The 18,159-nt window shown below is 50.0% G+C and overlaps 1 protein-coding gene across 2 annotated transcripts in view; it reads right to left on the reverse strand.

Moving 5' to 3' along the window:
- USP7 (ubiquitin specific peptidase 7) overlaps window positions 1-18,159 on the reverse strand; it is a 1,511,465-nt gene that overhangs the window by 1,185,852 nt on the left and 307,454 nt on the right. For both annotated transcript variants that reach the window (XM_085628311.1, XM_085628312.1), the window contains exon 7: window positions 15,508-15,638. In XM_085628311.1, the coding sequence (XP_085484437.1) occupies window positions 15,508-15,638 (131 nt within the window). The remainder of the gene's footprint in view (window positions 1-15,507; window positions 15,639-18,159) is intronic.

An 18,159-nucleotide genomic window follows, 5' to 3' on the forward strand; every position in this document is an offset into this window, starting at 1 on the left:
CCCAGGCGTGAGACATGGCCGGGAAAACTTTCCTTGCCCCAGCATCTCTGTGCACCTGGGGGGGTCCACGCGATCTCTGTGCACCTGGGGGGGTCCACGCGAGTCCGACCGGACATTTTCCGCGGGAGTGACATCAGAGGTGTCACATAAGTCCCGCCCTAGCACGTTGACAGTTTTCTTCGGAGAACTGTCACGCCACAACGCGGAGCCATCACAAACAAAACTGTGCAGAGTATAGGAACAGTGTGAGAAAAACCAGTGAAACAGAAAAGAGATAATTGAAAAGGGGGTGGGGTGGGACAGCCCCAGTTGGAAAAGTGCCAAGCACCAAGGCACAAAAGACTATAGCGAGTAAAGCCATAGCAGCGAAAGAGCAGAGCACCGCTCTGAGGAACACCTGTGCAAGCGAAGGAGACAACCGTCCAGGAGGCAGAAGCATGTGAAAAAGGGCACAGCAGAAGAGAAAGACTACAATCACCACCCACAACAGTGTAGGGCAACCAGCCCAGAACAAAAGAGGTACAGCAATCCACCCCCAAACTACACCCTCAAGGAGGGCCGTAGCACCAGAAAGGAGCGAAAAGGCAGAGAGACAGGCAAAAAAAAAAAAAAAAAAAAAAACAACTCTGAGGACTGCAAAAGAAGCAGAAACCCAAGCAAGAAAAACGTAGAAGAGTAAAGAACAGGCCCCTACACCGGAGAAAAGGCAGGGTAGAAGGATGCACAAGCACACATGGACCAACCAACCATATATCATAAGGGAAGGGGTGGAACAATCAGGCAAAACCAAGTATCCTGTCCGAGCAGAGCGAAGCGGACACTCATAGGAGACCAGCCACCCAGAGGGAGGCGAGGCCAGAAAACCACAGAAAAGATCCTCTTAGAACAGGGAGGAAGGGCGGGCCGTGAAGGAATCTACGGCTAGAATCGTCTCTACCAGATACATCGTTACCGAGGGTAAGTAACTCGTACATCTGATAGAGACTACTAGCCGCAGATTCCTTAACGTAGAATAGATACCCAAGCCCTACCCAAAGGGGAGGAGGGCCTGCGAGAGAACCTCCCCAATAGGAAGAATCACAAGGCCCCAGCAAGGCGAAGGGAAGACTAGGAGAGCCCAAGCCCATGCAAGGTTACAATGGCCACAAATCCTCATAGGGACAAACAGCCGCAGAGAAGCACCCAGGAGGAAAGAACGACCCCCAACTCCAGGGAGAAAAGGCAGAACCGGAGGCAGAGCCTGCCGTAGGAAAACAGCGACAGAGGACAGCCAGACAGGCATCAGTCGCAAGGAGGCAGGAACTGCTTCACAGCAAAGGAACGCAGGCATAAGAAGAAAGGCACAGGTGCGCAAAGCCCCAGCATAACAAGAGACAGGTAGCACAACAAGGGCCACTGAGGTGGGCCAGTGTGAGAAGTTGGCCTGGTATATGATGCTCACTAGTTAAAGTGATCACCTTGTACCATGCCAAGCAACCCTTATGGTGTGGTTGTAAGAACCTTTTCGGACTAGCTGCCCTAGTGGTAGCGTAGGCTAAGCAGTCTTTGAGGCTAAACTCGTGAAGCGTGTTAAGCCAGCTGTTTTACCAAATGCAACCCCCTTTTATACCAATGAAAGGACACCACACAGATATATATTCAAAATATATATGTATTTATTTCTCAAAGTAACCCCTAGTCTCTTTATGAGCACAGGAGCACAAATCGTCAAACAAGATTACAGTAGAATACACAGAAGTTGCACTTTATATGGATAGGCCCTGGTGGCCGCTCAAACCATATACTAAAATAGTGGTATAAGTACCACGAACAGAAAAGGGAAAAGGCCTAGGGCCTCTAGAATCGCTGGGCCTACAAGGAGCTAACTTCAGTTAGTGACCAGGATGTCCACGGGTGGCGTGTGCAGAGCAAATAGTCACACGCGTGCTCCCATAGGTTTCAATGGGTGCGTAAAAAGTACAAAGTTACTGCAAAGAGGATCTTCCGGATGGACTAGGAACTCAAGATTTGGAACACAGGCACTAGAGATGTAATACTACACTTGGGCACAGGTGTGCCAGCTTTACCTCACCCACAGGAAGCGGGTGCATAGGCCTCGAAGTGCGTCGGGTTTCTTCTATCTGTTCCGTGGAGCCTGAAGACAAAGATGCTGCAGGCGGTCGGTCCGGGAGAGATGCAGTGGATCCAAGAGTGGATCGGAGATGTTGAAGACCTGTAAGCAGAGGGGACAGTGTTCACAGTCACTAGCCAGTGACCAGCGTGGCACCAGGTGGGTACCAGGCAATGTCGGGTGCAAACAGGAAGAAAGGTGTAGCTTGTCTCTGCAGCCACGTGGTCCCCGGAGGTCGACGACGTCCAGGAGTCGGTTCACGAGCTGTCCCACGCAGGCTCTCGCTGTCGGCGGTGTTGGCGACTTGATCGAAGCAAACAAGCCTTGGCAAAAGCAATTGTTGTAGGAGATGAAATAAGCTGATGGTTCTGACCAGCAAGGTCAGAGGGACTGCTCCTTTGGAGGGGAGCAAGGGCCAGTCTGGAGCAACCAGACCAGCGGTGTATTTCATAAAGTTCGTCGCCAAGATGGCTACTAGCCAGCGGGCCAGCAACCGGTTAGGCGCGTCGAGTGGCAAAATGCAGAAGGGCCCCACGCAGATCGTGGAGATGCTGGAGGGCTCACCTTTGGTGCAGATGCTGCTCGAGGGTTGGGCTTCTCAGATCCCAAAGCACAACTTGGAGGGAGCCTCGGTTGTTGCACTTGTCAGCTTGTCGTGGTCGTTTCAAGGTGGCTGGCTCCACGTGTCTCGGTGCCTCCACGGGTCTCCTCTTTTCAGGGACTGTGGATCGGGCGGTGAGAGGTCTGGAGGTCCAGGTCTTGTCAGTCTCTGGGCTCGGGCTCCGGCGGGAGGCGGCGGCAAAGCAGACGTTGATTCGCTGGATGGTGCTTGCGTTAGCAAGGTGGTCCCTCCCTGACCACAGGGGAGATTTCCTTCAGTCTTCTGTGCAGCAGAATGTCGAAGTTCCCGTCTTCTTCTTAGTTTCAAGTTGATTCCAGGATGTCTGAAGTCTTAGGACAGCTCCTACCTTTAAGCGGATTCTAGGGGCCGGACTACCTGCTAGGTCCCTCCTTAAGGGTGGGACCAGGAAGGGGGGTGGTTACACCCCCAATCCTTTGTCCAGCTCGCCCCAGGCCCGGGACTGGTGTGCCCCAGGACCGGTTTGAACTGGCATATGCACCGAGGCTCCTTGTGAGCCACAGGCATGTCTGGTTTCTTTCAAGCCCTACCTGACCAATACACAAAATCCTGTCTGGGGTGGTGCATGCACCTCCCCTGGCAGGAAACCCTTTGTCCACACCTCCCAAGCTGGAAGGACTCCCAGCAGCAGGAGGGCAGACTTGTGTCTGTGGTGGCAACATCCATTTTGTGGAGCTGAGGCTAGGTCTGATTTTACCCGGGTTTCAGGTACTGTACATGTCGTGTCCCTCTAGAAGGGTGGAATGCTAACCCCGTCGCCAGAATTGGCGAGGGGTTAGTATTCCAATTCGTATGACACCTTACTCGACATGTTTTGATAAAGCCAAACCAAAGATGGCATTTAACCGCGAGGTTCATAATGCACTTAAGAGTATATGGTATGACGATATCTGGAAACAGTAGAAGGAAGTTGTTCCGACCACTGCAGACAGGCTCAGCTCATGCCAGAGCACCATCTCACATGGAACCAAGCACTCTGCCTTCAGGATTGTTAAGGCCTGCCATAGGAGTGACTTATAGGTTAACAGGTGTCCCATTTAAGGTTAGGTATAGGTATACTACACCTAAGTAAGAGGTGATTACACCAACTTACCCTAGCTGAGTGATCAGCCAGTTGTGTCAGATTGTTAGGCCAAGCCTGGGGTGGCATAATACATGCTTCAGCCCCTGGCAGGCCTTGGGTACACCAATGCCCTGGGTACTTAGTGTACACTGGTACAGGGGCTGACAGGGTGATCCAACCAATTGGGTATGTACCTAGGGTACATGGAGTCCATTTTAAAGAGAGAACAGCCAGGCTGAGATCCTGAATAGCAGGATCTCAGGCCAACCAAGTCGAAAAACCAGCAAGACACTAGGCAAAAATGTGGGGGTAACCATAGTCCGATATCCACCTTCCTACAGCCAGCACAAGCAGGAGTGCACAGCTGACAACAGACAACACCATGGAGCAGCACACCCAGAACAAGCCAGGCGCAATCCGAGGGCAGAGGCCAGGAAATGCATAACAAGCCCCAAAGGAGGACCTTACAATAGAGACACACCGACCCATGAACAGAAATTGACCCAGCCATAAGAGAAAAATGGGAAGACACAGAGGACAGACCAATCTGCCAACCAGAACACAGGAAAGCAAGGAGAAACCCAGCCCCCCTGAAACTCCAGACATAGGACCAGGCCGAAACGCTGGACAGGAAGGCGGAAACGCCACAACACGACAGACAGCATGTCAAACCATCAAGCGATGAAGTGAACACTGTAAATGTCATAACCCGGAGCAGCGCAAGCTGTGCCCGGGCAGATACAAGAGACCGCACCAGCAGTATACAGGGACACCAAGAAGCTAGGGAACCCAAAAAGGTTCAACCATACCTCCCCAGCGCAAGACAGAGCTATTCAATAGCTACAAGTACCCCACATAGGGTATGATACGTCCCACTAAAACATGGGAACACCTAGTGAAAAAATCCCACAGCAGAAGGCAGAACAAAAAGGACCTGCAGATAGAACCACAGACGGCTTGACAATCAGCCAATCAAAAAACACACAGAAGGCCGGACCAGAGGACACATGGGTGGACCACAACCAAAGAACCACAAAATCCAAAGGGGCTGTACCAGCAGCCAAAAGCACAAAGGGGTCAATTTAAGGACCCAAAGCCAATTTACGGAAGGGGGGTTGGGCTGGGGGGACGGAACCCCGCAAGGTGCCGCTGAATGGCAGCATCCGCATGGGTGATAAATAAAAGCAAAACCAAAGGGGATGATGGACGGAGTGTTGAACAATGCAAGCACTCACCCCCAGTCAACTTATATGGGTTTAATCCATCATTCTTTACCTCACTCCGCCACCCCAGTTCAGACATGGCCATATGCAAATCAGTCTGACCCTGTGCCTCATGGGAACAGTCCAGCCCAAACTGCCAAGCCATTTCTTCCCTGGACCGGAAACAAGCATCGGTTCAGGGGAAACCTGGCTTGGCAGTCCGGGCTGGACTGTTCCAGTGAGGCACAGGGTCAAGACTGATTTGCATACAGTTGGGTCTGAACTGAGGTAGTAAAGTGAGCTAAAGAACGATTAATTCAACCCAGATCTGTGACTGGGGGCGAGTGTCCCTAACGTTTCAGCACTCCGTCAATCTCCTTGCGTTTGCTTTGTTAAATACAAGCACCCCGTCAAAGGGCAGGTCAACGAGACGCTCCCTCACATTCTCAGGGAAATCGCTATCCCTCAGCCAAGCATGGCGACGAAGAGCTACTGAACTTGCCATTGTGCAGCCAAGAGCATCAGAAACATCCAGGACCGAACGAAGAAAAGCGGCCAGCTCCCGGCCATCAATCACATGAACACCTTCTGGAGAAGCTGAAGACAGAAGGGACTCTACGGAATCCCACAAGCTGGAAGTAGCCCTGGCCGCCACACAAAGCGTGTTGAGTGCTAGCAAAGCAGCACTAGAAGAAGCGAAGAGGTTTCGCCCCCAAAATTCTAACCATCAGGCCTCTCGTGACGGAGGAAACACCACAGGTAAAGAAGGAAAAGCAGTCCGCAGAAGAGGGCCCAGAGTAGAAGGGTGAAAAGACAGGTGACTAGGTAGTGCAGAGCCGGACGGTGGTGGAGCGGCTGAGGCACTGGATCCCCCGTGGCAGGACGCCCCCAGAAGAGAATTATGGAGCGAAGCTCCAAAGGAAAGAAGCAGATCCCGTCCACCAGAGCCCTGATGGAGAACCTCCAGCAAATAGTCCGTAGGAAATGGGGTAGCAGGGTCGTCCATGTGCAAAATGCCAGCGGCCATGGAAATGCCCCGGGCAAAGGCTGCACTCAACTCTGTAGGGAGTCGTGGTGAGGAGAGCAATTCCTCTGCGGGAGACTGCTGTAAACTAAGCCGGCCATCCCCGAATCCAGCTAGAGGAAGAACTGGCCAGCCTCGGAAAGGTGGAAGATTGACGGACGAGTGGGGGACCCGAGGTACCTCTGGGGAAGACTGTTGCCGCGGGGAGGGCGAGGAGCCCTCCCTGGAAGACGCCGGGGAAAAAGCCACAACACGACTGCCTGTCGACGGGGAAGAAGAGACAAACAGTTGACGACCCTCCGGAGAGGAGGGGGCTTCTGCAGACAAGTCGGCGACCCGACATCGGCATGGCACCGTGGAGTCCGCCACAGGCGACGGCGTGAAGTCCACCGGCACCGGAGGGTACGCCGGGACGACCTCGTCCACCACTTGCACCGAGGAGAATGGAGCACGGCCGGTAAAAGAACGGCGCCGAAAACGCGCTGACATGACCTCACACGAAGCATCTGCCTTCGTGGAGAGACGAGAGGGACCAAGGGACAGGCCCCGGCCCCTAGCTAGCACCCGCAGCGCTGCCAGGATCGACAGCCTTCGGCACCAGAGCGGCGTCAGTTCTGCTTCTGGCAAGGCCGCCGCCCACCCAGAAGACAGAGGATGACACTGGGGCAATCCGCGAGTCCCAGCGACATTCCGCGACACCATAAGGACCCCCTCAGGGGTTTGCGGCGAGGCAGAGGCGCCGTGGGCCGCAGAGGAAAACCTCATAGGGCTGCACCCCGACGACACCACACCTCCAGAGCCTGAAGCCGAACCAGTCAGAGCCGGAGGCTCCGGCGACGCCGCGGAAGGCCCTGCACGTGGCAAGGGATCCGCGGGCGTCCCAGGAGGAGGAGGGGCCAGGGAAGCATAGGCCTCCATTTGGGCCCTGCCCTAGTCGCCAGCAGGTAGGGTGGCGACGAATGAGGCCGCATGTCTGCGGAGAACCCGCGCCTTCCGCAGACCGGGAACCAGGCCTCGGAGATAGGCGATGGGTATGCGACGCTCGAGGGGCCTCGGTGACAGGCGATGCTGAAAGCGGCAATTCATGGACCCCTCCGCGGGGGACAGACGCGGGGACGACCTAAACCTGGACAACCAGGCAGTGAAGAGCTTCATCGACGCTCCCGCCGGGACTTAGGCTTCAGATGCTGGCAAGCGTCGCAATCCGTGGAATCATGGTGCTCACCCAAACACCACATACAAATCGGATGAGGGTCAGTCACCGACAACTGACATGCGCAAGACGAGCACGTTTTAAAGCCTGAAGGCATTCGCACACTGTCCCGGAATGCAAAAGCGTGAAAAGAATGCCTGAAAACAGGACAGGGACACGATCCGGATCCGCTTTGCACACAGAAACGAAGGAAACTGATGTCAGCACGCCGGAGTGGGGCTTATGTGATCTCGCTGAGGTCACGCCCACGGACGATGTCAGATGCTGGGGCAAAGAAAGTTTTCCAGGTCCAGTCTCATGCCTGGGGATAATTCTACGTTAAGGAATCTGCGGCTACTAGTCTATCTGATACACTCATACTGCAATAGCAGTGTGTTTCAGGGTACAGGGCCTCTAAGGGTGGCACAATATGTGCTGCAGCCCTTCGAGCTCTTCCCTGTTCACAGTGCCCTTGGTAGCCATGGTAGCTTTTACAAGGGATTTGTTTGTGGCCAGTGAGTTGCCAATTGGTTGTGCAACAGTACAAGTTTAGGGAAAGAACATAGGCCCTGTGTACCTGGTTGGCAGGAACCCAGGGCACACTCAAAGAGCATCAACATTAGGCAAAACGTGAGGGGCAACCATACAAAATGGGGCACTGTCCTACAAGCACCGGCTCTACCCCGATTTGGCTTTGATAGAGGACGCTAATTAACGGATCTGTCATTGCCACAGAAGGAAACGTCACTTGCAGGAGCACATCGGCCAGAGAGGAGCTCCCTTCTGTAAACAAACCAGGAGGTGATAGGAGGCCAGAGGCTGAGGAAGACTCAGCCACTGGCTTCTCCTAAGTCAGTCAAACCTTATTTCGATAACAAGCATCATAAAAGCATCAACATTCTTACAACCAACAATAAAAATACAATTGATCGTAAAAACATTTGCAGCAAGGTATGTAAAATCCATCGAAGCATAGTAAATTGGCACTTAGTCTTTCGTTAATAGATAAAAACATTAGCGTGCTAATCCCAAATCCAGGATAGATAAAATGTATTCATACATCCGCTAGTTTATAAAATGTGTTCATTGTATGAAATGATTAAATAAAAAGACAATGCATTTTGTCTTGTTGTGTTGATCCATTTAAAACCAGTTATAACAAAGAATCCATAGTGCAATTTCAAACCTCCCTGTGTAAGAATTTGGTCCTGACAAGCCAGACCCAACTAAGGTACTTTGCCACACCGCAAGCAAAGGGTGTCCTTGAGTCTGATTTCAGAATTCGCAATGCAAAACAATGATCAAAAGTGCCCAGCTGCCTACAGATGGGTTTTAACCATCTGGATCTAGCTAGGTTATGTGCTGGGCATGCAAACATGAGATGGGCCACCCTCTCTTTCCGTGCCTCACAACAGGGACAATCCGCAATTGTCTGATAAGGGGGGCTCCACTTTGCAGTTAGTTCACGGACCAAGAGAACCAACCTTAAACTGTATATAAAGCACCCTATCTCTTGGCCTCTGGATAAGATCTAAATATGGTTCCAGAAGTATGAGCGGTTTATGCTGGTAAAAATCATCTGTCTGCCTACCTACTTTAGGGTTACTAAGTTCCTGTGTATCAACCCAGGCCCAATATAATCTTTTAAGGTCAACCTTACTGGGTGAGTTTTGACCTTCCCAGGATTCCTTGAGGCCTAGGGCGAATAGTAGTTTGACATTATTTATCCAACTAACCCTGTGGTTGCTGTCTAAGTTCATTACCTCTGTGAATGCAACAGCATATTTGGCGAGTTCAGCAGTCTGCAATAGTCGTTCCCCAAAAAAAGCAACGGTCGTAATCTGGCAATGTCTCTATAGAATCGTCCAACCATATCACTCATCAGGGGTTTGAGTGGTACGTTTCGGGGAAGCATCACTAATTCGCTTAGAAACTTGTGTTCTGATCTACAGATCTCTTCCACGTTGTCGAACCCCCCACAGTTCTGCACCGTAAAGGGCCGAGCTAACTGCCTTTGCGGCATAAATCGTGAGCGCCGGGCAACAGGTCTGCTCTGCAAGGAGCGATGTTCTCTACCTATTGTCCCAGACACACGTTTGTGGTTCAGAAGTATCTTATTAATGCGAGATCTTCATTGCATTCTTTCTGAGAGTCGAATGCTGAGGGAATCGAACGTGCTAACTCTCTCCAGACTTGTTCCTCCTAGGGTGAAGTTATTCCTAAAGGGTCTATAGGGATTAAATATCAGTTTGGTCTTAATAGTGTTAATAATCAGCCCCCTTGGAGTTACAGAAGAGCTGAAACCTGTCCAAGAGTCTTTGCAACCCTGCCGGGGTTTTAGAGATCAGCAGTGTCTCATCTGCAAACAGGAGAGTAGATACCCTGTCTCCGGCCAGGGCCGGTGCATCAGCTGGGATTTCCTGAAGAAAACTAACCACCCCGTTCATATATAGTGAGAACAGGGTGGGTGCCATGACAGTCCTGGCGTACTCCCCTGTTCATAGGAATCCTATCAGTTTTTTGCTCTTGTGAACCATCTCACTTGTGCATAAATACCCTCATGCAATCGAATCAGCAGATTAAGTATTAGTAGGGCGATGTCAATCTTGCCAAGGACTTGCCATAACCGGTCCCAAGGGACCAGGTCGAAAGCAATCTTAAGGTCAATAAAGGCAAGGTAAAGACTGCCTCTACCTAGCACAACTACCTTCCAGTAAAGGAGAAGCGGCCTGAATGCCTGATCAACCGTCCCTGTATTGGCCCTAAAACCAGTCTGATAACGGGAGAGGACGTTCTCGTCCTAGAGTTGGATTCTCTGCAACAGCACCCTGCCAACTACTTAAATGCTTCAATCAAAATGATGGGCCGGTAGTTGGCAGGGTACTCCCTAGGTCTTTTTGAAAATTGGCACCACCTCAGCACCCTTCCAGGATTCAGGTATAGGGCATCCATTGGAGATAGAGTTGATTAAAAGCATGATATATCTCGCCCAATTACAGTAATCTGCGAGAAATAGGTCCCCAGGGAGACCATCTCGTCCAGGGGCTTCTGCTGGTACTATTCTTTTAACAGCCGCTTTTACTTCATTTATCGCGAAGAGATCGCAAATATTTGGGGTGCGGTGAGTAGACAACTGGTCATACTGCCCTTCTTGACGGATTACATCTGCCCCCGAGTAAAGTTTTCTAAAGTGGTCAAACCAATCCTGACTTGAAATATGATTAAGGATTAAGTCAGGATCTTTTCTATCAGCCCCCTAACAAGGTTTCAAAATAAATTAGAATCCCTTGCTATGCTAGCGTCCCTCAGAGCTCGCCAGTGGGATTCTTCCCACTTCAGCTTGGCATAAAGCAAAGCTTTGTACTCCTTCCTAGCAAGTTGGACTCTGGGACAAGGTTTACTATTAATAGCAAGTGCTAGATCTTCTTTTTTTGTCTACAGTCCTTAGAGAACCATGTCTGCCCACTTTTTGGTCGCACATTGCTACTTGCTATTTGGAAGAAAGAACCCATCTGCTCTACAGTAAATTTCAAGGACCTTCTCTGGAGTATCAGGATCATTAGATGCCTCTTGTAAATAAACAATATTCTCTCTCAGAACTTGTTTGCTGCCATTCATTTTTTCTTCATTAGCAACAACTTTGGGCCATTTTAGATAACTTCTACAGTTAGATGGGGCCACTTCCTTAGTCGACATGGAGGCACTTACACCAGAAACAGGACAAGAGCGAGACCATGGGACCTTCATGATCAGGCAGAGTGGATTATGATCGCTGTCAATAGTGGGGACTATTTCCATGTCGATCATGCTTCTCCAGAGTCTTACATCTATTAAGATGTAATCAATATAGGAGGGGCAGCTGACTGTTATATGTGCAGGCCCCCGCAACAGCTGATGGTGTTCTGCAATTGGCAGCCCTTAGCCCAAATTCCAAAATAAGTGCGTTCAAATGAATTGCAAACCGGGACCATCTTTTGATAGGGGATATACTTAGAGGTGGGACACCCCACCTAGCATCATCTTCCTCTAACCTCAACATGTCCCCTGAGCCAAGGGGCTCGAACGTACAATTAAAGTCTCCGCAATCACAAGATGTGAATCAGGCAGGCAACTAAAAAGCTCCTGCTCCAGAGATGAAACTATGGATGAGGACACTTTCCCTCTTGTCCCCCTTAAATATACATTGAACAAATCAAGAGGTACACCTCCTCTGTTTCTGCTTATAAGTCTCATTAGGTCTGGGCTCGCACAGCGATGTTCAACAATTCTGCAGCCCAGGACAATACTGACCCAAATAATGTGGCCTCCAGAGGGTCGCACTCTCCCCTTGTTAACAGCTGGTATACAGAAACAAGTAACCTGATTTATAGAGAGGAACTAAGCTCCAGGTTTCCTGAAAAAGACAAATGTCTTGACCTTTTATTAGTTCATTCCAATCAGGCAAAAACATTTTACTATGAAGCCCGGCTACGTTCCAGGAGATAATCTTAATCTGGGCATAAGGAGCCGAGGTGGAAGCTGGTTCACATGAGAAGATTTCTTAGTTAAGGGACAATAAAACAGGGGGAGAACCAGAACTGTCCATGTGTGTGACTGCCCTTTGACCCTTCAACTTGTTAGCATAGTTGCTGGTATGATCACTGGAGCTCAATCAAGTAAATGATTGGTCAAGAGCATTTGGTCGCTGTAATCTCGAAAGGGTACCTAGGTTGCTAGTAGGAAGGATGGATTGCGATTCGGGATATAAAAAAAAGTCGGTTCTCAGTCATTCAACAGCTTCAAGTGAGGTCCCCCCCCTTCTGTAGGCAGTTCTAGCATGCTAGCCTGAGCCCTGGCAACAGCTGTTCTTGGGTAGCATCTCAACTGAATAGCCGAGGAACCCGGAGGGCAGGTCCGATATTCTAATGTTAAAAGGTTTTCAGCCAGGTCGGGCGTAGCTAGGTTAAGTTCAATGCAGTCCAGGGATTGATTGCAGGACGTGCATCTCCGTGCCTGGACTATATCTTCCCGTATCCGTGAACGACAGCCCCTGACATGGCGAATCCAATGTATGGACTTTTTTTGGTTTTTTTAAAGCGTCTTCATTTTCATAGCCACATAGCGAATCAAGCTTGGGGACTTTGACCATCAAGACTGTTCGCGTTTCTAAAAGGGGAAGAATACATGGATTATTTAATTGGTAAGAATCTTTAGGGCACGGGCGAGAATTTACTGATGTATTATTGAGTCTAATAGGTTTTGTATTAACTTAAGAGGTTTTTTGGCTGAATGTTGGATGTAATAGCTTGGGAGGGATGGGGGCCTGATGGACGGGTACTGTAGAGAGGGCTTGGGGGGGCGAAGGGACCTTTGTGTGTTGCGACTCCTTTATGCTTATTTGTGAGTGCCGGTTGTGAGTAGGAATTGGGCGGCAGTCTAATTACTGGTTTGTGCATTATATCTTTCGGGGCTGTCAATTTGACAATGGCCACTAGCTCTTCGGTCATCAACTTCATCGCGCCTATTTCCACTTTGAGTGAGTTGACTATCTGCATGGCATCTTGGGGTAAGGAGACACAAACTTCTGCCATAACAGGGTAAACTGTGGGGTTTGAGGTCAGACATTGGGGTGCTACCTCCCCAATACAATCAGGCGCGTCGGCCAATGCCGCAAATCAATTTGAGCAGATGATTACAGAGGGTTCTAAGTGACCTACAGCATCGTGAACATTAAAGGTATTGTGGCTAGATGGGGTGGGCTGCTGCTCTCATCAGGCAAGGGGTTTGCAACACCAACACCAGTAGACACAGGCAACTCAGCTTCCATTATCTCTTCACATTCTGTGATTAATGACTCAAACCTATCCATCAAACAATTAGTGGCAGCGTTTTTAGGAGCTTTTCTCACCTTTTTCCCCTTGCCCACCCCACCAGAAGTACCATTTACTCCCCCCACTCCTTCCATAGTTTACTTTTACCCATGGTTGCACTGTCACTGTATAGTTAAACGCAGCACCTCCTCCGCGTCGACTGGGGCAATTGTGTGAGCACAGGCTTTCTACAAAGATAGCAAATAACCAACGTCTTGTCTCCAGTGTTTTTAACCCAAGTGCAGAAGAAGGTTCTCAAGTCAACACAGTACCTTAGTCAGCAGTAAGTGGCTTCTCTTTAGATCAGATGGCAGACGAAAATGCGGGTAGCCCTGCCTGGGCGATGACGGGCCCGCCCTTGGCCCGGGCTGTGCCCAGGAGCGTCCCACGCCGCGGGAGCCCGGGCGCATAGTGCAGAGTCAGCAGCAGGCGCTCAAGCCTGCAGGGTAGGGTACTTCAAACCGCTCCCCTCACAGCGCGTGGATTGATCAGCCAAGCCGTTGCCCTCACAGCCGTCACGGGCAGAGTAGCGTCAGGCCGTTCCCCTCACGGCAATGCTCCTGGTGTTTGTAGCGCCCCCCCCCAATATATCAGCTAAACGCAATAGGAGGTTGAAAAATGGGAAGGAAAAACTCAAAACCCTATCCATTACCTCCATCCTGATAACCCTCAACATGCAAGCCAGGAGGGAAGACTTTAGAAACAGAGGACTCAATCAATGCTGTATCCAATGCCAAGGAGGCAATGTGTCTACATTGGAGAGGTTAAGAGGTGTAGTGTCAATCTGCCCAGTCATCTAAGTCAGCAGGCAGGACCTTGAAGCCGTTGTCCGAGTCTGTGGACCAGTCCCAGATGTCGAAGGTGGTAAACCAGTAGGGCTATGTACCAACTTTGAAACCGATTTCGAATCCAGCAACCGGACTGACTCAGAGGGCAAACCTTCCGGAGTGGACAATCACAGATTTGTGCACCTCCTTTGGTCCAGATGGTGGGCCAGGGAAAGGTGAAGGCCCAAAGAAGTTATGGAGAGAATTGGAATATTCTCATCTGGGTCAGTCTTGACTCTGCTCCAGGGTAACCTGGAAAGCACAGGTAGACTTGTGCACCGACTTTAGCCAAAGATCAGTGGCAGGCCTCGTGCAGCCAAGTCCGTAAATGCCACAACTTTGACACCCTGAATTAAGACTTACCTTTAGAAGTTGAAAAGGGCGAAGGAAACGGCTCCTTGATCGAACCTGCGGTCGGTCATTGGAGCACGAAGGGGATCGAGGCAGATGGGACGTCTTGGAAGACTGCCACAACCGCATTGCTAGAAGCTTCAATCGACATTCCTTGAGCGCCTTTGGTGTAAGTCATTGACATGAGTCGCAGTCCTCAGTCATGGTGCTCACCTAGGCACTACATGCAAATAGCGTGAGGGTCCATGGCTGACATTTTTCGCCCACAGGATCCACAAGGTTTAAACCCAGAGGACATATGAAAGGCACACTGTTCAGTTGATGAAATCATGGAGTTAGGCCATTAAAACTGCCTGAGGAACAGCTGATCGGATACACATTGTAAGCACGGAAATGAAGCCAACATCAGCCCCGCAGGGGAGGGCTCGTATTGACGTCGCCACATCCGGAGGACGACGTCGCTACGAAGTCTCGAGAGGCCCTCTACCAACACACACAGGTACTGCTTTATAAACATTTTTGGATCCAGTCTTGTACCTGGGGATAATTCTAAGATAAGAAATCTGCAGCTCAATGTCTCCGTCAGAATCTCTACAAGAGTAGTCAAGATTCTGGTTTCAGAAACAGTTAATATGAGTAGACATCCAACAGTTGAACTTTAATTATCAAAATTCAAAACATGAAAAATAACAGTGGAAATGTTTTAAACTATGCAATTACTGTTCAAATGGCAGCAGTATAGAACCATGGTATTTCAAAGAATACCACTAAATAACACCAGTTCTGTTATTTCAATGCTAATTACATCATAATCTTTAAGGCTATCCACTGCAGCGGACACTAAACTTGAAGACAGAAGTAGCTCAGCCATTTACTTTTGTCGCCTTATATTCTGGCATTTATTACTTTTCACAATGAGGCAGGCACACAAATTGCAGACACAATAAAAACCTGGACTGGATAAGCTACTATTTTAACATGGAAAACTAGAGAACGTTGGATTTGCGGATTTAAAAATAGTAGCAGATCTAAGCAAGGAGGAAAAACATATGTACACACAAAATGACTGGCATGATAAATGTACACGTTGCCAGATTCGCAGACACTTGAGAAATACCTGAGTGGTACAGTGACCTGATTGCAAGAGCAGATCAAAGAATGAAACTAAATTCATGTAATCTATGACTAAAGGTATTTTCAAAAACGGCACGATTGGAGTGTATCAACATGTCATAATCACTTCACTTACCCAAATGATTTAGTTAGTTTTTTTGTTCCAACTGGTTTATCACTGTGCTGAAGTTCATAAAATACCCTCTGTAATGCTAAAGGAACACTTTTTGACGAGTCGTCCCCCTCTGTAGGCATCATATACACAGCCTAAAATGAAATTAATGAACATTAACATTTTAAGATCTTCCCCTTGATAACATTTTAACATGTATCCTCTTGGTAGAGAGCGATCCGATCATTAAGCAAACACAATCATGAGAAGGGACTGGTAAAATGATAGTTAGAGCGTGAGTACTCATACATTTTCAATGGGGCCAATAAGTTTGGTCTGATGTGACCAAGGGACGCACATATGACAGTGGAGTGGTGGTTGGAGAGAAGGAGGGTTGGCAAAAAGGTGGGTATAGGGGAAGTGAAGCTTAATTACACAATGTGACACCAGAAAATCTGGGATTAATCCCCGTTTCCCCACTTTACCAAATTGTGTGATCCTAGTAATTGTTGTATATCACTGTCCCTCCTATTTCTTCGTTATCACAAACAGGACCTAAAAATAAATTACTTTAGGATGTGCATTGTACAAAACCCTCTTGTATTTGATTTAATAAACTATAATGTAGTACATTTATAATAGGAACCCAAGTCAGCAAAAGAGTGTACATAACTGGTTTGCCTCTTTAGTTCACCATTGGCATTATTTTAAGGATGGAGGGAAGAATTAATGTTTATAAATTCATCTGCGCCAAGATCTGCGCAACGCAGTGTCTCGCATCACAGAGGCGGAGACCCGGATCTCAGGGGGAGGAGGACGATGTTACCACGCTGAAACAAAAAATGGCATCCATGGAAAAGATTCAGCGGGGATTGGCGCTTCGAGTGGAAGATGCAGAAGGACGGGCCCGGCGGAACAACCTGAGATTTGTGGGCTTTCCGGAGGGCTGCGAGGCGGGTAACATGTAACGCTTCCTCACACAATGGCTGGAAGGTTGGCTCCCACCGGACGCGCTATCACGCTGCTTCGTGGTGGAAAGGACTCACCGGGCGCTGGTGCAGAAGCCGCCGCCGGGGGCGCGATCGCGGCCTGTGATAGAGAGATTCCTCAATTATTTGGACCTGGATGCTGTTCTGAAACAGGCCCGGGCTAAAGAGCCGCTGCAATATGAAAATGTAGGCATCTCAATATTCCCCGATTATACCCGCCTGGTGCAGCAGCAGCAGTCCTTCATGGCCGCGAATGCCCGCCTGAGAGACCTTAAGCTACCATATGCTCTATTGTTTCCGGCTCGCCTGCGGGTGGTGCATCAGTCCCGTACTCACTTCTTCGATATCCCGGAGGAGGTCTTCAAGTGGGCTGACGAGACTGTGCGGATGCGAGTGCCTGCGCCGCCTGGCAGGGAGTCGGACTCCTCCGGGGAGGCAGCCCGGAAGGATTCGAAGAGACTGCAGCGGTTGGGGACAGACGGTCGCGCTCCAGGAGGCGCTCTGTGTCGGGTGGGGCCGCGGCAGGAGATGGTCCGAAGCATGGACATGGACTTCTGATATCCGAGTGGTTTTCCTGATCTGGCGGCAGACATTGCGTCGGATGGGCTGGTGGAATGTTTTAACTGAAGAAACCCCCCTCTGGAGCAATGGGCGCTTCCCCGAATTGATTGCGCTGAGAGGTATCCGCGGATGGGATGACAGGCATCTCGACATTGGGAAATGTTATGAGCGGTACGACACTTAAATCATTTCAGGATTTGCAGAGGGAATTCTCTATGCCTCAATCACAGTTCTACAGATATCTGCAACTGTGGCATGCACTGTCCACCAGCCTGGAGGGTCTGACATCACTCCCAGAGTTTAGCCCGCTAGAAGCGAGACTTTTTATGGGGGATCTGGAAACCAAAAAAATCTCCCGGACCTATCAGGCCCTGGTGATCCATTGCTCTACGAAGCTTCAGAAGTTGCGGGGAGATTGTGAAACTGACGTGGGTGCCTTAGATGAGGACGACTGGAGGGAGGCCCTGGCAGCCCCAAGGTAAGCAGCTATAGCGATGCGACTGCGCCTTATACAATTTAAATACCTGCACAGGGTGTACTTTACCCGGGCCAGACTGTTCCGAGCGGGCTTGATTGCTGCTCCGGACTTTCTTAGGTGTGGTCAGGAGGAAGGGACATTTATACACACTACTTGGCACTGCCCAGCACTGGACCGACTCTGGAGGGGGGTAACTACCTGTCTGGCCGAGGTGCTGGGGTGGGCGATCCCGCGCACGCCACGATTTGCATTACTACATGTTATGGAGGGCATTGGGGCAACATATATAAGCGGCACTTGTTACGGCTAGGCCTTACGCTGGCAAAGCAGGATATCGACAGGGCATGGAAGGCGCCAAGAGCTCCATCGATCACAGCATGGAAAAACGGCCTAGATTTTTGTATGGGGCTGGAACAGCCCATATATGTAGCCCGAGGATGTCCACGCAAGCATTATAAAATATGGAAACGGTGGGCGGATTACCGGGGGCTGTGGCTGGAGCCACCAGCACCAGTGGTAGAAGAGGATTAATTATGGGGATGTCTAGGGAGACTGGTCGAGAAGGGGGCGCCAGGCAAGAGGGGAAGACCGGGGGATTCATCTTACCACAATACGACGTGGCTGTGGGGCCTTAGGGCTGTGGTGGGG

This window comes from Triturus cristatus, chromosome 10, assembly GCF_964204655.1.
Source record: "Triturus cristatus chromosome 10, aTriCri1.1, whole genome shotgun sequence".
NCBI classification, from domain to species: domain Eukaryota; kingdom Metazoa; phylum Chordata; class Amphibia; order Caudata; family Salamandridae; genus Triturus; species Triturus cristatus.